The sequence below is a fragment of the Asterias amurensis genome, chromosome 2 (assembly GCF_032118995.1).
Source record: "Asterias amurensis chromosome 2, ASM3211899v1".
NCBI classification, from domain to species: domain Eukaryota; kingdom Metazoa; phylum Echinodermata; class Asteroidea; order Forcipulatida; family Asteriidae; genus Asterias; species Asterias amurensis.
The window spans coordinates 9,392,505-9,408,376 of NC_092649.1; the positions used below are offsets into that span (position 1 = coordinate 9,392,505).

The 15,872-nt window shown below is 42.3% G+C and overlaps 1 protein-coding gene across 4 annotated transcripts in view; it reads right to left on the bottom strand.

Annotated features, from left to right (window-relative positions):
- The window catches only part of LOC139953854 (uncharacterized), a 67,160-nt gene that overhangs the window by 25,965 nt on the left and 25,323 nt on the right, over positions 1-15,872 (bottom strand). For 3 of the 4 annotated variants that reach the window (XM_071953454.1, XM_071953438.1, XM_071953446.1), the window contains exons 13-20: positions 14,666-15,793; positions 13,842-14,296; positions 12,292-13,453; positions 10,961-11,465; positions 10,560-10,674; positions 9,261-9,720; positions 3,560-4,419; positions 2,305-2,395 (exon numbers count right to left, since the gene is read on the bottom strand). In XM_071953454.1, coding sequence (XP_071809555.1) covers positions 2,305-2,395; positions 3,560-4,419; positions 9,261-9,720; positions 10,560-10,674; positions 10,961-11,465; positions 12,292-13,453; positions 13,842-14,296; positions 14,666-15,793 — 4,776 coding nt within the window. The remainder of the gene's footprint in view (positions 1-2,304; positions 2,396-3,559; positions 4,420-9,260; positions 9,721-10,559; positions 10,675-10,960; positions 11,466-12,291; positions 13,454-13,841; positions 14,297-14,665; positions 15,794-15,872) is intronic. The other variant, XM_071953461.1, reaches the window with a different exon arrangement.

Sequence of the window (15,872 nt, forward strand, 5' to 3'; positions counted from 1 at the left end):
AATATCACAGAAGAAATATGAGCATTATAAACAAGTAGGTGGGACATATGTCGGTAGCCAACAGGGCAAATGGAGAAGTGGTGTTTACAAAGCAATAGCAGTTATTATTTGACAGTGTATGCTGGGCTAGTGTTAAAGGAACACATTGCCTTGGATCAGTCGAGTTGGTCTTTGTAAAGCGTTCGTAACCGTTTTTTTTTATATAATGCTTATGGGTAGAAAGATGTTGTAAAAGTAGAATACAATGATCCACATAAACATGCCTCGAAATTGCACGGTTTTCCTTTTACCTCGTCGACTAACACGGTCGGCCATTTATGGGAGTCAAGTTTTTGACTCCCATAAATGGCCGACCGTGTTAACTCGCACAGTAAAAGGAAAACCACGCAATTTCGAGGCAAGCTTGTGTGGATCATTGTATTCTACTTTTAAAACATCTTTCCAACCATATGCATTTTATAACAAACGGTTACAACCGCTTTTTATAGACCAACTCGTCCGATCCAAGGCAACGTGTTCCTTTAATGCAATGAAGAGAGGGAATGTATAGGCTAGATTAGTTAATCAAAATATTTGTTATAGTTGAAATGGAAGAGCATAACATATTTTGCTCCGTACAACTGTACAAAGCTTTCAATTTGTTAGTACATGTCAAAATAGTTTTCAACGGTGGAAAAAGGTATATAAGAGATTGACTGGAGGAGACTTTTTAAGCAAGTAAAGTACAAAATGAAGTATAAAACCCCAACAAAAAGAAGAGGTTGTTAATTCTTGCAATATGTGCGCCCAAGAGGCTGTCCACCTCATAAATGATACAGAACAATAATACAAAATAAATATAATGTATTAACAAACAATTGTTAACAAAAATTGTTGAAAGAATGAAAGGACAATCAATAAACTATCTGAATGAAAACACCAATGGACTACATGTATTTGTAACTGGTATCTGACAAGCTGGACCTGATTTCATGAAGTTGTTAAAGGCAGGGGCCACTGTTGGTAATTACTGAGCATAATTATTAGCATAAATCTTACTTGGTAACGAGTAATGGGGAGATGTTGATAGTATAAAACATTTCGAGAAACGGCTCCCTCTGAAGTAACACAGTTTTTAAGAAAGAAGTAATTATCCACAAGCTTGATTTCGGGACCTCCGACTTAGATTTTGAGGTTTTGAAATCAAGCTTTTGAAAGCACACAACTTCGTGTGACAAGGGTGTTTTTTTCTTTCGTTATTATCTGGCAACTTTGACGACCGATTGAGCCCAAATTTTCACAGGTTTGTAACTTTATGCATATGTTGAGATACACCAAGTGAGAAGACTGGTCTTCAACAATAACCAATAGTGACTAGTGTCTTTAATACCCCCATCAGTCACACCGAACTCGTTCTAACTACGCTCTGAAAAACGTAATCTTGGTGCAAGACGTTGTTATTCACACTATCGCAATACCCAGCTCACTCGCTCCTCGCCGCGCACATTATTAGTGTCCTGCACTAAGCCTACGAATTTGATGTGATGGGGGTATAAACACAAAATGATGAATAAAGGTCCATAAGCAATATAAGGCACCAGTAACAATAGATGTCCAAGACTTTTTAATGCTTAGCAAATTTCCTTAGTGCATACAAATCTGGTTTAAAGCAGTTACTGGATACCACATACCAAAACAACACCGACACTTCATGAATGATTCCCTGCTTAGTTTGATAAGCAGATAAGTAAAAGTTTCTGCTGAAAAACTCTATAGGATTGGGCTCAGTGTCGAAATTTGTGGTGCTGCTGTTTTTTCCCGTTCACTGCCTACAAAATTGTGCGCTACGCAGGGCACCATAAGCGCACAATTCTTTGTTAAGCGGTACCATGAAAAAGCACTCTGCACTAAGGCTAAAAATAAAAGCCTAACGCGTAAAATTTCACATACGGGCACGCACGTGTCAAAATTTGATGTTAACTTGCGTGTACCGACCATACTTCTAGTGCTGTTTGGCTCGTTGATGATGTGGTGATCGCGCAAGTGGTAGAATATTGGGCTGATAGCCTGGTATTTTGGGGTAAAAATGACGTCATTAGTGCGGAGTGTTATTAGGCCCCGAGTTGAACAATGAACTGCAACAATACAACTTGCACAATTACAGAATGAAGTCATGCAATAACCAAGTTAAAAAAAAGGATAAATACATTTAAAAAACCAAACATTGAATAAAACCAACAAAATATTAGGGTGATCCTATATATCTAAGGTGGGGTATGATGGTGAAAATTAAACATAGAATGGCTGCATGCCTAAGTGTATTGCCTGTTGGTTGTTGCGATCTCCCCGATGCTTGGTTGATAGGAGTGGCTGGCTGGCCTCGACTCTCTGTCTTGCATGCAGGACTGGGATCAACCTGGGGCCGAGGGGGTGGGAAAAGGGTGAAAGGACCAGGAACAGGAGGGGTAGGGGATTATAGAATAATTTGGCAAGAGAAAAAAGTATAAAAAAGAACTATGAACACAAAGCATTGGATTGTCCATCTCTTCGCAAAAATTGATACTGTATCATGTTAGAGAGTTCACTTATTTGTATTTACCACCATGACTAAAGACACGAATCCAAAGAGCCAAAGAGCTGTACTGACCATGTCATAGAGATGCTAAAAGCATAACTTAAAACTTAGTATGCTAAGCAAAAGTAAGCAGGGAACCAGTCAGAATCTGTACTTGTGACATGTACTGTTGGCAGGGAAACTTATTGGCTGGTTTGTGGTTAAGCAGATGCTTGAAATTGGACCTGTTTGTTTTAATTTGTTTTGATTCATGTAAACTTGGTTCACAGTTGCCCCCACAGGGTCGAAATTACTACAAATTGAGTCCAGTTTTTAAACATTGCAAAGTACCTGGCAAAAGTCACCACTGTTGACCCCCAGTACCCCATGCTCTATTTGGGAAACTTCCCACTTAATTTAATTACCAATAGTTTGGACTCTGAACAAGATCAGGGGTGGATTTCAACAAGAGTTGGGACTAGTCTTATCTAGAGTTAGGACTAGTTACTCGTCCTAAGTTAGGACTATCCATGCAATTTGTATATCTCCTAGGACTAGGACTAGTCCTAACTCTTTGAGAAATCGACCCCTGTAAACGTACTGAGACTGGTCACCCGAGTCTGGTTCTATGATTCCTTTCTTCATGGTCAATCAAACTCAAGCAAAACAAATGAACAGGAGTGTGTTTTGTTTGTTTAGATGATCTTCCCGTCAAGGGAACTCAATGATCTCCCACGAGGAGATATAAACACCAAGCTGGCAACAGCCAATCTCTCTCATACAATCATTGGTTTTTACATCTAAAGTTATGAATTGCACAAATCAAAAAGTTGTGATTCAGAAACTAGATGGCAATTCTTATTGTAGTCATTGTGAAGTCAGTGGTTAGCCTGGTAGGATTCGAACCCACAACCTTGCGATTGCAAGTCCTGCAGCCTAACCACTGGACCACGGTGACTTAGGGTTTGGTCAAGGAACGGGTAGTGAGGACAGAGGACTCGGCCTATTCCAGCCTCTCCTTCTCACCTTATCTTCATAATAAAGCTGTTCCTCTTGAAACGCCTCCTCGGTATTCTCGGGAGTGACTTCCTCCGTCTTGGCCCCTCCATGATTCATCTCTCTCTCCATCTCGTTCAGCTTCTCTTTCTTCTTCTCCTGCCTCGAGGCCAGACTCTTCACATCGCCCCGTTGCTCTTCCTCCTTGGTCTTCTCCTGGCTGCCACCACGACTGAACTGTTTTGCGACGTTCTTGAATCGGGCTGGATCGTTTCGGGGGCTATTGAAGAAGTCCGGCTCGTTATCGTGGTGGTGTCGGTTTCTTTTGCGATCCTTGTACGCAGCGATGGTGTAGTTCTGCATCAGCTTCCTGAGTTCGGGGACGGCCAGCCTTTTGCTGAAGCTAGTGTCCACTGCCTCCATCTCCTTCCGTCTCTCATAAGGATGATGGCGACGAGACGCTCGAGACCCCTTCATACTAGCAGCAGATTTATACAAAGTACTCTGAACGACTTCTTTAACATTGCCATCACTTGCATCTGTTGGCTTCTTAGTCCCCACCGCCGCAGCGGTTGAGTCAGATTTTGTACTCTTCAGCTCTTTGACTTTGGGCTCCAAACCTTTCACCTGGACTGCATTTTTGTCCTTCGGATTCTTGGAAGAGGTAGATGAGGAAGCTTGTGACGATAGAAAGTCATCTAGCGTCATATTCAGGAACTCTCTTGTATTGGGAGTAGGCTTGGTTTGAGGGCTACCATCGGGCGGCAATTTCTCCCCTATTTTGGTATCATCAACAACCTCAGTTTCTTTAAAACCAAGAACCGGTATTTTATTGGATTCTCTGCTCTTCCTCTCATCAGGGTGGGGAACTTCAGTGGGACTTTTTTCTCCTGGAGACAGAAGGGGATATCATTTCAAATGAAAAGGTCTGTTTTTGATTGGGTGAGTTTATTTAAATTTTTCTCATGAAGCTTCTTACATGAAGGTGAATTAGTAACCTGTGTTTAGTGCTTTTAGCCGATGATTTTTTGACAGGACAGTAGAATTCAAGATTGCACTAAGGGGCCATTATATAAATCAATGTTAAAAGTTTTGATCTTTTTTTTCGAAATTGTTTTGACTCACCCACCCCCCCCCCAATTTGTGATTTTTAAATATTAAAAGACTATTTAACTCTTTAAAGAATAAACTAATGCCTCAAATCAAGCAAAGATTCAGATCAATGTTCTCCCAGCTCAAGACTTTTCAATGGTTTTCCTATCTTCCAGCCAGCAAGTACAAGTTGAGAAAAGTTTTGAGATTTTGCACAAGGCTCGAGACAAATATCAAAACATGGTTGACAGCGAGGAAAAGGCAGACTAACTGTAAGAGCCTGCAGGGTATTCACCTTCCTTGAAAAATTATTGCTTTCTCTTCAATTTTCTTTTTTTTTTTTTTTTTTTTTTTGACCCACTCATCCACAATAAAAAAATAATAATAATTATTCTGATTGGAACTTAAGAATAAAAACATTCTTGTGAATTTCTTGAATTTTTTTTAAAGTCTTTTTCAGACAGGCGTGTTAAACTGAAGATGGGCTACACCCTGCAAGAGTAGTTCAGAGAAATTTTAAAGAGATGAAACATGGACAATGAAAGAAAAATTGCAGAAGTGCCTCTGCTTATCTAAGAAACAAAAATAATGATAATTAAGAGACATATCTTTCATGCAATTCTAAAATGAAAAGAAAATAATTTCTACAGCAAATCACAAACACAAATTTTCAAAGGTGTGCATAGCGAAAATCTACTACTGAATACAGGTGTGACACAGCAAAAATGTTCAGAATTGAGCTCAGAAAACCCTACTATAAATACAATGCAAGTTTCTATGGTGATGTTGGCAACTCAAAGATTGGGTTCAGACAGTACACAAATGATACACAACTGTAAACAGTATAAACATTTTTGTAAAAGCTTTTAAAAAAAAAGCTACATTTATTTCCAATAAAAATCATGGGACAAAACTCTGTCCAAACCAAGCTGCCACAAATTTGAGCAAACATGCCACACTGGCACTGTAAATATAACCAAACACAGGCAGATATCCCCTCTGTTCAGCAGGGTATGGGTTCGAATACCGGTCGTGACACTTGTGAGCATGATACTTTAACCGTAAACTTCTCTCTACACAGGGGTTAAATCGGTACCTGTGAGGGCAGAGTTGGTCCTTGTGATTGAATAGCTCATCAGTGCGCTACAAATTTGATGGCACAGGTTGTATACTCCCCAGGGAGCTGAGATGGTCTAAAGAATAATTAAGGTCCAGTGACATGGGGTAATTTATTGTTGAAGGGCTATGAGCGTCACTACATGACGGACCTTAGCACTATATAAGAAGCCACTATTATTATTATTTAAATTACAAAAAAGATGTCACATTACAAGCCCACTACACAAGGAAGCACTGGTACAGTCCATAGCATGCAAATTGAATAATCTAATTCTAATTTAAAACATGATGGTTAATAATAACCCAGTAAAAGCAAGGTAAAAATTCACTGCCTCAACTGCGGTTGATATACACATGTAGCAGCCCTGCCTGAACTAGCAGGAGCCAAAACGCTGCTTACAAATTCAGCTTCACTTTACAATATAAAAAAACCGAGACAGTGAAAGTCCTTATCCTGTCATTCACGCCAATCGCCCCCATGCAATCCATGGGAGAAAGGACCAACACGCCTCTATCATGGTAACTTAAGAGTAATAACTTTCAATGCAAGCCTGTAGATTTTGTCGGAGCAAACCTAATCCCTCACATGAAAGATGAACCCCATCATAGTCGAACAAATGAAAATGAGACCACATGAATTGGGGGTGATGCAAAACCTTCACCATCGTCATGCGACGGCTAAGAGACCGCGCCCATCTATTAGTAGAACGACGCTTCCTCTCCATTTTAGGTTGCGAAATTGCACCGACAAAACACGGACGAGGGAGGATATCAGACCACACAATCTGAGCCCCCGGGAACCGACTTCGACAATCTTCCATGAAAATACGTATACTTTGGCGGATACCAAACACATCTAATGGAACGAGATCGTTAGCGCCAACATGTATGATTATGAGTGCTGGGGGAGGCCCAGAAACAGCCAGAGACGACAACAAACTATTGATGTCTAGAAGAAGAGCCCTGTCTTTACAATTCCAACGAACTTGTGGTGTACACTGTAGACTGGACTCAGCCTGGCGAACGATTGAATCGCCGATGATCCAAACATCTCCTGCCCAAGAACATATATGAAAGTTACTCTTTACAGCCCTGAAATACGCCATGGTTTGGCCCGAATATAAGTTTGACCTGCATCTGAATGCTAACGGACAAAGCTCTCAAACTGGGATAAACTTGTATGGTAATAGGTTAAAGAATATCCCTGTCTTTGTATTCTGTTGTGTTTTTCTCAAGAGCGCTTAGGGACATGTTTGATTTCTATGTGTTATGCGCTATATAAGAATGGTTAATTATTATTTATTATTATTTAAAGGTTTCTCCCATCGACACCCAATCAACAACTTGGTAACCAAAAAATCTTAAGTCCCTGGAAGGTTTGTTTCAACGACACCCAATAAACAAATTACCAAAAAATCTAGAGTCGAATCAGCTAACCCTGAAATCTTATGATGTAAGCCCAACCCTGATACATAATTGGCAATTGTAGCTGGTGCTAAATGTTTGAGGGACAGCCACGGAATAAATAAAGCCACGGTTATAAATTTGACCGGAAAAAAAACCCCTCCTACCCACTCGGTAAGTTTTAAGTTCATTGCGAGCACATGTCTGATACTTCACGGAGCCATTGTAGGCAATTGCCTCCATGCCCCCTGGCCATTGCCTTGGTGCCCTTGAAATTCTCAAGTAGAAATTTACATTTTCCTCAAAGGTTGCCCTTTACCAAGGAGAAAATGCCTTGGTGCCCTTTCTCTTTCAAAATCCAAGCATACAGGCCTGGGAGCAAACGCTACACCCAAAAGGCATTGCATCTCACCTGTTAATACAGGAGGAGCCGGTGCTCCGATATTGGTGTCATGGTGCAATTCAACCCCGGGGACCTGAACCACTGCATCTGAAAGCGGGACACAGAATCGGCATTTTCATTATGGACCCCCTCGGCACATCTTAAACACAATATTGTGCATCAGACATTGACACACGTAATTATGTTCTAATTGCATAATCTGATAGCAGCGGGAGGATTAGATGGAACTACAGCGCTGTTATCAGAAATGAGCATTGGCATCAGTGAACAGCCAAAAGTACCAAATGTTGTGCTAAAAAAAAGAGAGACACTGTTAAAACGGTCAAGAAACTTTAACATTGTACTGTGAGGCCAAGCACTATTATCACCAATATCAATACTAACATCATTAACACTAGCTCGACTACTATCACCCGTTCTCGTGATGCCATTGCAGGTTGCCAATTGTATGACAAGAACAGTTTGAGGCACACTGCTAGATTCATCCACAATCTCCCCCATCACACTAGTTGACATGGATGCTACCCAGGGCCCAACGTCAAATGCACAAGCAGGACGGGTTGTCCCTACAGATGGCCCCCGACTGCAGAACCCATTAAGGCCAGTGTTTGCCATGGGTGTCACGTGCTGTCTGCTGAAGGGCTGGCGACCCTTTCCCTATGCACCTCCTCCTCGTCCAAGACCACCAGATTCTACGGCCAGAACACAGCTTTGTAGTTCCAAGATTTGTACAGGATGCCGACTCTGCCGCTTGGCTGTGGATTTTTTGGCATGGTGCACCGTTGCACCAGTCAATCCCCGAGGAGCCATCACACCCGCTAAGATCACTTCACGTGAGGACACCGCCCATAATGTGAATAGCACGGTATAAAAGCATTTTGATCGCAAATGTGATAAAATTAATTATTGCTATCATTATTCACATATATTTTTGGAAATGAAACCAAGGATGCCTTACAAGTGGATTTGATCAATGTTGCTCTCAAGCCTGAGGAAACCTGTAAACAAGAGTGCTTGCTACTGTATATGAACCCAAAACACCAAGGTTAATTAACCCCTACTCTTTCATGATAAGTTTTCTGGGTTGTTCCCTTTAAGACAAATGCATAGCTAAGGGTATTCTCATTTGCGATTGCTTGTTGCAAGGTAGCACCTACTTTTAGCCTGTTGCAAGCGAGCATACACTTTTTGCTTGTTGCGAGTTAGCTCCTACTTTTTAGCAATCATGTGTGCTTTGCAAGTTATTCTTTTCATTGTTATTTGCGTTAACTGCAATAGCACCCTGAAGTGTCCAAGCTGCTCAAGCATGCAACAAAGCTTACCAGTATCATAAACTTTAACATTTTTCCGTTTAAGATATGTCACAGTGAGGTATTGTTATTAAATTGAAAAACACAGGATCGCTGAACTTGTCTGGTTATTTGTTGATTGACCCAACACTAAAACCACTGGCCTTTAGCCAGCAGCTCAGAGTCCTGTCAGCTCTTTAAAAAATGACACAATTTCACTCACAAGTTGTTTCATAATTCTGAAGAATCAGGGATGATTTCCTAATGAAAGATAATTCCCAAATGAAACAATACAAAGTGAGAAATACACAGCAGAAAGTGTACCAAGACGTAGTTTAAAAAAATATGATGACCGGAAACAACCCCCCTAAAAAAAAAACACACACAAAAGGTACAGACATATTTTGACAAAAGAGAGCCTTACCTGATGCTGCCTCCTCGTCCAGTTTCATCTCGACAGAAACCCCTTCTTCACTCTCCAGGTCCCCAAAGAAGCAAGCCCCATCGTTGATAATAAGAGCATCCTTTAATGCTCTCTCCACAGCCTTATCAAGTTCCTGCTCACAGTCAGCCAACAGGGAACCTGACCCTTTTGCACCCTGTCCCAATGAACTCGACGTGGTCTCCAAGTTTGTAGACTGGCCTTCTTGGGATCTGTCTTCGACATGACCTGATTCCTCAGCAGATTCTTGCTTCTTGGGAGACGTTGATTTGTCTTCGCCCTCAAGGACCTGGTCCTGACTGTTCTTAATCTCCCCAGAAGGTATTTTCAAAATTTGGTCTGTTTTTATGAGATCTTGGTCCTGGTCGATGGAGCCAGAGGGTGCTTCTGATTTTCCACCAGTAGACAAGCTAAACGTCACCGTCTGATTGTTTTCAATGACCTGTTAAATGTAAAGCCAAGAATCTTAAGTTAAAGCAGTCAGAATCATCCTACTTTAAATAAGATAATTTCTACACCATTACAACCCGCAAAAAGTTTTTTTCCTCACGCAAATTTATTATAAAATTTAATCATTATGCCGCTGTTCCCCAAAAAACAAATAGCTATGGCCTATGAATCTGGACGAGTCCTGGCAGCCCATTGGAGACTATATCAGGTTGGGGTGGTGGTGTCGTATGAACCCTTTCAGCCCCCAATGGCGCCTTTAGTCGACCAAGATAACACAAAGAAAGCACTCAAGCCTGAGCACAAAAGTAATTTGTTTAAAAATATACAGTTCTGTACATCCTTATCCAAAAATCCAAAAATCTTTCTATTCATGGTAGAATAATAAAAAAGGGCTACTACAATGAAGAAACAAAGACCAAGAACTAAACATTAATTGGCCGATTTCAATTATGTTTTGAATAAAATGAGAGAAAATTCAATAGGCAAGACATTTATTTATACAATTATGTGCGGAAAGGAATAGAGTTTGTAAAATTGACCTTTGAACACAAGCTCTCTGTTGTATGAAAAGGTGTGCTTTGTGCTTGAGTTAGTCAAACATAGAGTGCACTGGTAGTTGTTTATGTTAAAAGACTTTGGTTAGGAGAGGGTTAAATACATCAACTATGAAGCCTGGTTCATACTTCACACGAATGCATATGCAAATGTTGGTGACTCAATAATTGGTCCACGCCATTTTCCCAAATGTGACCGAAGGATATTTGCTTCGCTTTTGCTTTCGCATAAATTATGAACCGAGCTTTAGAGGAAGGTCTTCAGGGGGTAACAAACCTGTCTGCCTATGGGTTCAGTCGTCACTTTCTGCCTCTTAAAGACAATCCTGACGGCAGCCTGAGCATTCCGACTGAAATGAATCTCCTGTTCACTCTCACTTCTTTCACTGTTCCTGTAATAAAAAGGTTTTCAAGTTTTGAAAGTTTTAAAGCTTGTAAGTTCTTGCTTAAAACAAGGAAGACGGTGGTAGAGATACAGAGGTGTGCGAGGGTCTAGCGGTCAAGCACAGTCAAATAAAGCACTGGTGTTTCAGATCAGCAGAGTGTGGGTTTAAGTCCTACGCCAAATTTCACAGAGCTGTTAAAGCCAAGCATAACAAGACCCTGCCTGGTTTAAATGGCCGTTGAAAACCTAACCACAACTCTTTTATTCCCTTCATAAATAAGAGTTCATCTTACCTGGATTTGGCATGCAGTATATCCGCAACACAATCCTGGAGGCTGTGACCAGACCAGTCACACTCCTTCATCCCAGCCTGGAGGTACTTCCTGGTCAGAACCATGACAGCCAACGGTTTGTTGTCCTTCGTCAACCCTGTCTCCAGCAACGCCTTCTCCTTACCCCCTCTCAGCTGGATCTCCTTGGAGCAGATGAGGAAGCAGGGTTTGGGGCTCTTTCGGTGAGAGTTGCTCACCATCAAGGCAATATCATCCGGAACGACCTTCACTAAGCTGACAGCACTCTCAACAGTTTCCTCCTGCAAAGTATCTGCTGGACTAGGTTTGGTTTTGAGAACTTCTTGGGTTTGTGTTGGACCTGGGGCACCCTGAACTGGGGCATTCTGACTCTGGGCACCATGGACTGTCTCCGGGGAGGGTGTTTTCTTTTTGGGTATTCGGCCAAGGCCGCTCAGGTCAACAGAATGAATGAAAGGCAGCTTGCCAGGCTTATCAGAATGACTCCCTGAAGAAGAAAAAAGCAACCACTTTGAGATTAAAAGCACTGGACACCTTTGGTAATTGTCAAAGACCAGTTTTCTCAATTGGTCTATCTCAACATACATGCACAAAATAAAAAACCTGTGAACATTTGAACTTAATTGATCGTCAAAATTGCGAGATAATAATGGAAGAAAAAATACCCATGTCACATGAAGCTGTGTGCTTTCAGTTGCTTGATTTCGGGACCTCAAATTCTAATTCTGAGGTCTTGAAATCCAATTCAAATATTTTGGTGGAAAATTACTTCTTTCTCGAAAAGTACGTTACTTCAGAGGGAGCCGCTTCTCACAATGTTCAATACTATCAACAGCTCTCCATTGCTTGCTCCCAAGTAAGTTTTTATGCTAACAATTATTTTGAGTAACTACCAATAGTGTCAAGCTTTAAAAAAAACCCAAAACAATTGAATAATTGTATATAAAAATGAAATTTCAATTAAAAAACCACAAGGGAAGTGACTTTGTAAATTTTAATGTGATTGGGTTAAACACTAACATAATTTACTAAAACGGAATTCGAACCTGCAAACTCCTGATTTACATACTGTTACTGTACCAACTAATCTAGCCCTTATGTTCACGATTTCCCTTTTTTGTCAATATCTTTGTCTTTTGTGGTTTATTACTTTAAAATAAATAATGTTGGTGCTATTTTGCCAAAACTTTTGGTAGGGGTGCCAGTCATAGCCTTTTAACTGCAGTCATAGCCTTTTAACTTGTTCAACTACCATTTAGCCAGTTATAAATATAAAGTTAAACAAATACTTTTTAAAATTTATTTATACATACCTCCACTGCTGTGTCTTTTCCTGGAGCAGTGCATTTTCAGGCGTTCTTTCTCTTTATTAAGTCTCTTAATTTCGGCATCAATTTCAGAAATTGTCCGCTCTGTACTGTTGCCGCCTTTCCCACGTCGAGTAGAGGTTGCTCCCTTCTTCCCTCGGTTGAGTTTCTCACGCTCAACCTCCACGAGTTTCTTATTGAGGTAGCTCTTCATCTCGGTTGCGCTGATGATGCGATTGCTTGCACTCTTCACTCCGACATTCAGGAAGGCTTTCATCTCTGAGGCGCCATGGATCGGAGAGCCGAGTCCGCCCTCCTGGTTTGACAGTATTCTCTTGGCGGAGTTGATGTCCAACAGCAGGCCGTCTTTGTTGAATTTCTCAATGAAGCTTTCCATTCCTTCAGGGTTCTGGGTCTCACTATCGTCAAGAGTTCCACCGCTGTCCGATTCAGCGTTTTTCTCTTCCTCGACGTCTTGCTTTCCGCCCAACTTGGACAGCGTCCTCGGCAAAGCAGATGCAGCTGGTACCTCTGAATCACGACTATGAGATCTTTTCTGTTTTTTGGACGTATTAGTATAGTTGTCCATGGAAGCAAGTGCATCTTCAAACGCAACAAAAGATCGTTTGGAGGAACCGCTTCTGTCTTTGTTCTCACTCTCAGAATGCGCAGTTTTGACGGTGGCTGCAGTATGAATATAGTTGTCCATGGAAGCAAGTACATCTTCAAACGCAACAAAAGATCGTTTGGAGGAACCGCTTCTATTCTCAATCTCAGAATGTGCAGTTTTGACGGTGGCTTCAGGCCCTGAGTTTTTCTTTCCGTCCAGCGAGGACCCGCTACGATTTCTGGTTCTACTCTTTGCCTCCAATGCTTTCTCTGCAGAGAGCATATTGAGTGGGATAGAAACTGGGAATGACGATGGGGTATCTTTGGAGCCCTCGATCTCCTCCACTGACGCCTTTTCATTGGTCGGCTGATTTGGATCGTTCAACACCTTTTCAATCACAGCTTTGAGCGTTTCGATGGACACATTTACTTTTTTGGAGAGAGCTGGAATGACTGTCGAGTCTGCCGCCAGTCTGGTCGACAAGGTTGGGGTCTGCAATAGAGAAGGATTCTCGCTCATCTCAGGAGTTGTAGGCACAGTCTGTCTTCCCAATTCCTTCTATAAAATAAAACAGAGGTTTAGTTTTAAGAACATACAACTTCCGAGATAGACAATCCTCATCATGAATGATTCAAATTTCGCTATTTTTCTTCTTAAGAACTGTGATGTGCCTACATGGCTTGAAAATATGCAAAAAAGGTAATAATCATTATGTACACAACTATGCCGGAGGTAGTGAGTAATGGTACATAACCTTTGAAGCTCAAAAGAATTTAAAGATGTTTATTTGATGTTTTTCAGAAGTCAATATGTGAACATCAAATTTTGTTGTTGAACTTTTTGGTACACAGTAAAGTAATATTACAAGACCATCAGACTTGTCCATCCAGTCATGACTTTACTGGCTTAATGCTAGGAGGTTAGAGACAAAGTTAACTTTGCTCACCCGTTCCGTTTCTGGCGCCTGGTCAGATAGATCTCTTCCTCGCTCCTCCAACCCGATGTACCCCAAGCTCTTCTTTCCGCTGCCTTCAAGACTCTGCTCTTGTCCCTGGCGCTCCTCGCCCGCCTGAGGATGTGACTCAAGCTGCCTCTTCTCCACACCGAGACAAGGATGAGAGCCAAGAGGCTGTCTCTCTGCTCTCTCTCCCTCGGCCTGAGGTTGATTAAGACGATCACGCTCCTGACGCAGGGCGGCCAGGATGTCTTGAAGCTTCGTCACCTTGGTGTTGTAGAGCTGCTCCAGGCCCTGATCCCCGACCGTGTTTTCCTTGAGCTGGCGGAGTATCTTCATCTCTTCTTTCAGCTTCTTGATCTCCTGTTGTTTGTCTAAGATGCTTCCGAGCTCCATGTTACTAGAGCGGGAGACCTTTGGAGGTTCTGTTTGGACTCCGGAAATATCTGCAACATAAGTTAAGTTATGATTACCACTGATTCAGATATTCCTTTACTACTCTTTGTAGGGTGACCCCTCTTCTGCTGCATCCCAGGTTGTGTCAAAAACTTGGGTTTGATCTTCAGCTATACTGATGGTCTAATGTTTTCTGACCCCGAAGTTGAGGGAGCCAAAGTTAGGGCTAAATAGCTGAGTTGATAGAGCGCTGTAATATTTTTTTAGAAAATGAGTGCATCACAAAACTGAACTTGACCTTGAAGCTCTTCTTTAAAGCTATTTTGGGTGATGTACACTTTAATGTACTGAAAGAAAATGTTATACACGAGGTGGGGTGTTGAAATAAGATAACTAATTAATCTTGATGTTTCACTAACCTGCTCTTCTTTGGTAGTCATTTGTCCCGAATGGGGTCAGATAATGTGAGTGTGGGTGGCCATTAGCTAGGCGAGGGTCTCTCATCGCTGATCTTGGGCTAATGGCCTCGTCCCTTAGAGGGGTTCCGGGGTCCCCTTGAGGGGTTCTATGTCCCACACGAGTGGTTCCAGGTACCCCTCGGGGAGTTCCAGGGTCCCCTATGGGTTTTCTAGGGTCCACGTGAGGAGTTCCAGGGCCCACAAGAGGAGTTCCAGGGACCCCTTGTGGGGTTCCAGGGCCCAAGCGAGGAGTCCCAGGGACCCCTTGTTGGAACCCAGGGCCCACGCAAGGAGTTCCAGGTATCCCTCGAGGAGTCACCTCAATGTGATGACTGTACATAGGATGAACTTTTTCTTTCGGTGCGGCTTCCTTGAACGGTGACAAGTACATTGGGTGAGGCATTTTTTCCTTTGGGGTCCCCGCTAAGGTTCCAGGGGTAGTACGCTCCAACTCTGGCTGTGGGGTGTACATTGGGTGGGATGCAGCTTTTGGGGTACCCTCCTTGGGCGTAAGAGTTAAGGTTTCGGCAGTCTTGTGAGGCTTCTGGGGAGTATGCATCGGGTGGGGTGCACCTTTCAACGGTGGCGTCTCAGACACATTATACATGGGGTGAAAGGATGCTTCCGGATTCACGTCAGATTTCAGCTCCAAGCCGGTTGATGGACTACCATACATGGGATGTACGCTATGAACACTCGCAGACAATTGGCTCGTAGCTGGTACAGGTGTTTTCTTAGGTCGTTGCACACTGACGTCGGCGAGGTCTTGTTTCGGCTTATACGTCGAGACCAGGTCCTTCTTGCCTGTAATCCCATGTTTGTAATCAATAACCGTGACATTCTGCGGCTCCGCAGTCAAGCTGCTGGGCAGAGTCATAGAAGCTGAAAGGCTCGCTGATACCTCCGGCTGTGGTTGCATGGTCGGAATCTCAGTCGACTCTCGCCGTTTGAGGTCATGGGTCTGTCTTGTGAACATGGATAGGAGGCCGATGCGAAGCATCAGCTGCTTATTGCTGCTCTTCTCCAGGAGTTGGTTTTCTGAGATTGGTCTTTGTATCTTTGAGCCAGGAGGCATGCAGATGCCCTTCTCTGTAAAGGATACAAACAAACCAGTCAGTCTTGTTGATACTTCTCCATGGAAAAAAAATACCAATAACAAAATCTAATC